Below are 4,386 nucleotides of genomic sequence, written 5' to 3'. Positions count from 1 at the left end.
TTTATGCATTACTATTATATTTTTTACACAATTAGGTAACTTATAAGTTGATTTAATTTCGAATTTACAGGAGATTAGAGGCAGATAGATTTTTCACAAGCAATTACAACGAGGAGACATACACAAAGAAAGGATTGGAGTGGGTGAATACTACTGAAAGTTTGAAAGATGTGTTAGATCGTCATTATCCAGAAATGACTGATAAATGGATGAATTCAAACAGCGCATTTTCTGTTTGGGACTCTTCTCCAGAACCTCACAATCCTATTCCACTCTACTTTCGTGTTCCTCAGTAGTAGACCTCAAAATCATGTGTGTTACTATTTATTAATACTGTAATACGTACAAATTTGTATTTAAGGTGTCTTGTTCTATTTCATCAAAATAATCTATTGTTTCTTGGTTTGTGAAAACAACTAGTCACTTCTTAATGATCATTTGAGATATTAACTCGTATTATATATATATATCTTGGGATGTCTTATTTTTAAATCGTTGAGGAGATTTATATATTTGCACTAGCAATCCTATATATGGACCAGCTTGTTGTATGGAAAATATTTACATGGGCCATGCATCATAATGCTTGAAGATTAATTCAACAAAAAGTAGGTATTTATCTTTATCTAGAAGTTTAGAATTAGCGGTAGTGCATTATTTATTATACTTGAAATTATCAAAAGGTACATATATGTTTTAATTTGTTTCTTGAAATTTTGATCTTTCAAAATGTTAAACCAAAGCAGTAGGCATCCATATTATAATTACATCGCATATTATTCCTACGTGAACACGCCAGAAGTATAATTATTTAACAATCTCCTTCAAATAATTTTCCATCCATGGCACTTCAAAAATACAAATTTATGGTAAAACGCTTTCTAATATAAACAACTCCATTTACGCGTCCAGCTCAACATCTTGGGGTAAATACTTTTATTATTAGCTTCATGGGAAAAATGAGTAGGATTTCTATTTTATTTATTTATTTATATATAGGTGTTCATAGTGAGAAAATATCTACTCTTCTACCATGAACAACACGTTTGGATGGGAAGAAGAAAAGGGAAACAAGCTATGAGCATTTCATTATTGTGAGAAGTTAGTTTACATTGCACTGTACATACAAATATATATAGCTAAGCTACAGTCTAACTAACTATTGTATCAACCTATCACAAGTGTACAGCTGTCACATAGTAAAACATAATCACAGTAACAAAATTAGTTATATCTAATTGCACTTATCAACTAACTATTCAGAACTGTTAGCTAACTAATCAGTATGGTTAAGTGACTCCTTTCTCAATACATAGATGATATTGAGCTACATACGTTTGGCTACAATGCCTAAATTGTCAAAGCCATCCAACGTGTGCTATTTTTTATTTTTATTTTTTTGTAAGTAGGTGTCTAATGCCTTATGCTTCTGTTAATTATATAGTATCTATATATTAGTATTATATAAAGAGGATGTTCTCTTCATATATACTCCAAATTAAACAAAAAAACATCATATCATATTACAATTGTCTGTAGTATCGTATAAACAATTAACGACGAAATTGATAACGTAACGTGTTTGGTTATGTCATTCCTCGAGAATCTCTTGCTATCCCATCTTCTTAATTTCATTCACAGAGATTTTCATGAAGTCTTTGAGGAAATGACTCTAATCAACAAATTTTTGTTTTTGGTAATTCTTTTATTAGATTAATTATCTTCTTCATTTTTAATCCTAATTCTCAAACTGATTATATTTACCTTTTGAANAACAACTCCATTTACCCGTCCAGCTCAACATCTCGGGGTAAATACTTTATTATTAGCTTCATGGAGAAAATGAGTAGGATTTCTATTTTATTTATTTATATATAGGTGTTCATAGATGATATTGGTCTGAATTGTCAAAGCCATCCAACGTGTGCTATTTTAAAATTATTATTTTTTTGTACGTAGGTGTCTAATAATGCCTATTGCTTCTGTTAATTATATACTATATATTAGTATTATATAAAGAGGGTGTTCTCTTCATATATACTCCAAATTAAACAAAAAACATCATATCATATTACAATTGTCTTTATTATCGTATAAATAACGACGAAATTAATAACGTAACGTGTTTGGTTATGGCATTCCTCGAGAATTTCTTGCTATCCCATCTTCGTAATTTCATTCACAAAGATTTTCATGACGTCTTTGAGGAAATGACTCTAATCAACAAATTTTTGTTTCTGGTAATTCTTTTATTAGATTAATTATCTTCTTCTTTTTTAACCCTAATTTTCAAACTGATTATATTTACCTTTTGAACTAATAGGAAGCTAAGACATCCTTGTACAATAAACTTTTGCTACTTTGATCAAAGTTTATTAAAATATCAAATTCGTCATGTCTGATTTTCGACTCAAAAGAAGTGATCAACATTACAATTAATTTCTTCCCATTATTATTATTATTTTAAGTTCGTTATAATAATTAATGTGAGATGCATGTAGATGGTCCATTTCGTTGATAAATTGAACTTTTGGCACCGGCTACCGGTGTTCTTGGGGCTAGCTTATCTTGGAGCGCGGCGACGTCTTCACCAGCAATATAATTTGATCAACGTCGGTACAACACCTACCGGAAATCCGGGGGATTACCCTTATAGAACTGCCGATGGAAAATATAACGACCCTTTCAATGAAAATGCAGGCAGTGAATACCTGTATCGTCATGCTAGGCTGGTGACTTCTGCTGTCATTGCAAAAGTTCACACCATAGATTGGACTGTCGAGCTTCTCAAAACTGACACCTTGCTCGCCGGAATGCGTATTTTATGTAGCACCATTTGACTAATTCCCATAATGTTTAAGGAGAAAAAAAAACTTTTGAAATTTCTGATCCAAAATAATCCTTAAGCAATTGTAAATCATTTTACTAAGGGGTCGTTTGGTGTGAGGGATAATACCAAATAGTCCCGGGATTAAATTATAGTTCCGCTTATTTTGTTGTTTGGTTGGCAAGTTCACGATAACTTATCCCGGGATTAATAATTAGTATCGGAATAAGTTATCCCTCTCCTTGGTGGTATAGTAATCCCGGAATAACTTATCCCGGGATAAAATAGGTAAATGACAAAAATGTCTCTTTCAACTCTTTTGTTATATCACTTTTTACATTAATGAAGGGCATTTTTGTAAACAAATAAATTGTTCTTAAAATTTATTATTTTGAATACAACAAACCAAACACTCAATAAAAAATAATCCCAACACAACTTATCCCATCATAACTAATCCCAACATAACTTATCCCAACATAACTTATTCCATCATAACTCATTTTCAAACCAAACGACCCCTAAGGGTAAAAGGGAATTTTAAAGTTAAGTTATTTATAGTTACAGACTTACCTAAAATGACATTCTTTTTTAGACGGACTAAAAAGGAAAAGGTGACAAAAAAATGGATTGAATTGAAGGGAGTAGTTATTTTACTTTTTTTTTTTTTTTCATGTTTTGTGACGAAATAATTAATATTGTAGGTATGGATTGCTAGGGAAAAAGTTTAAGGATACATTTGGACACATTGGAGGAGATTTTTGGTTGAGTGGCTTTGTTGGAATGAAGAAACCTAAAAACCATGGCGTGCCTTACTCTTTAACGGAGGAATTTTCGAATGTCTATCGTATGCATCAACTCTTACCTGATACTCTTCAACTGAGAAATATAGATGCAACACCTGCACCAAATAAGTCTCTCCCTTTGACTAATGAGTAAGTCACATTTCAAACAGGCTGCGCTATTTCATGCACACTTGAAGATGATTATATATAATATGTTAAATTAAAGTACTCATATTGCATTAGGATCCCAATGGAAGATTTAATTGGAGGTAAAGGAGCGGAGAAATTATCTAAAATCGGGTTTATTACTCAAATGGTTTCAATGGGACATCAAGCATGTGGAGCTCTTGAGCTTTGGAATTATCCAGTGTGGATGAGAGATCTTGTTGCTCAAGATATTGATGGAACTGACAGACCAGATCCTGTGGACCTTGCAGCTCTCGAAAGTAAGTTTTTTCGTTTTATTATTTAAAATATTAGTAATTCACTTGTGATATTTGGATGGTACGTACGTACGTAGTTTATAGGGACAGGGAAAGAAGTGTTGCAAGGTACAATGAATTTCGAAGAAGGATATTCCTAATTCCCATCACTAAATGGGAAGATTTGAGCGATGATAAGGAAGTTATTGAAACACTAGTTGAAGTATATGGTGTTAATAATGTAGAAGAATTGGATTTGTTAGTCGGAATCATGGCGGAAAAAAAGATCAAGGGCTTTGCTATTTCTGAAACTGCTTTTTTCATATTCCTTTTTATGGCAGGAAGGTAATTG

General features: G+C 32.0%; 2 protein-coding genes and 1 pseudogene across 2 annotated transcripts in view; all 3 read left to right on the top strand.

Moving 5' to 3' along the window:
* Positions 1 to 296, top strand: part of LOC125847500 (WAT1-related protein At3g28050-like) — a 6,840-nt gene extending 6,544 nt beyond the window's left edge. The window contains exon 4 of the mRNA XM_049527105.1: positions 71 to 296. Within this exon, the coding sequence (XP_049383062.1) occupies positions 71 to 296 (226 nt within the window). The remainder of the gene's footprint in view (positions 1 to 70) is intronic.
* LOC125846390 (alpha-dioxygenase PIOX-like) overlaps positions 1 to 413 on the top strand; it is a 30,993-nt gene extending 30,580 nt beyond the window's left edge. The window contains exon 11 of the transcript XR_007444355.1: positions 362 to 413. The gene's annotated coding sequence lies outside the window, so the exon portion shown is untranslated. The remainder of the gene's footprint in view (positions 1 to 361) is intronic.
* A 2,088-nt stretch (positions 414 to 2,501) lies between these two features.
* The window catches only part of LOC125847498 (alpha-dioxygenase PIOX-like), a 7,051-nt pseudogene continuing 5,166 nt past the window's right edge, over positions 2,502 to 4,386 (top strand).

Source organism: Solanum stenotomum, chromosome 12 (genome assembly GCF_019186545.1).
Source record: "Solanum stenotomum isolate F172 chromosome 12, ASM1918654v1, whole genome shotgun sequence".
In the NCBI taxonomy this organism is placed as follows: domain Eukaryota; kingdom Viridiplantae; phylum Streptophyta; class Magnoliopsida; order Solanales; family Solanaceae; genus Solanum; species Solanum stenotomum.
This window is presented reverse-complemented; position numbering and strand designations above follow the sequence as displayed.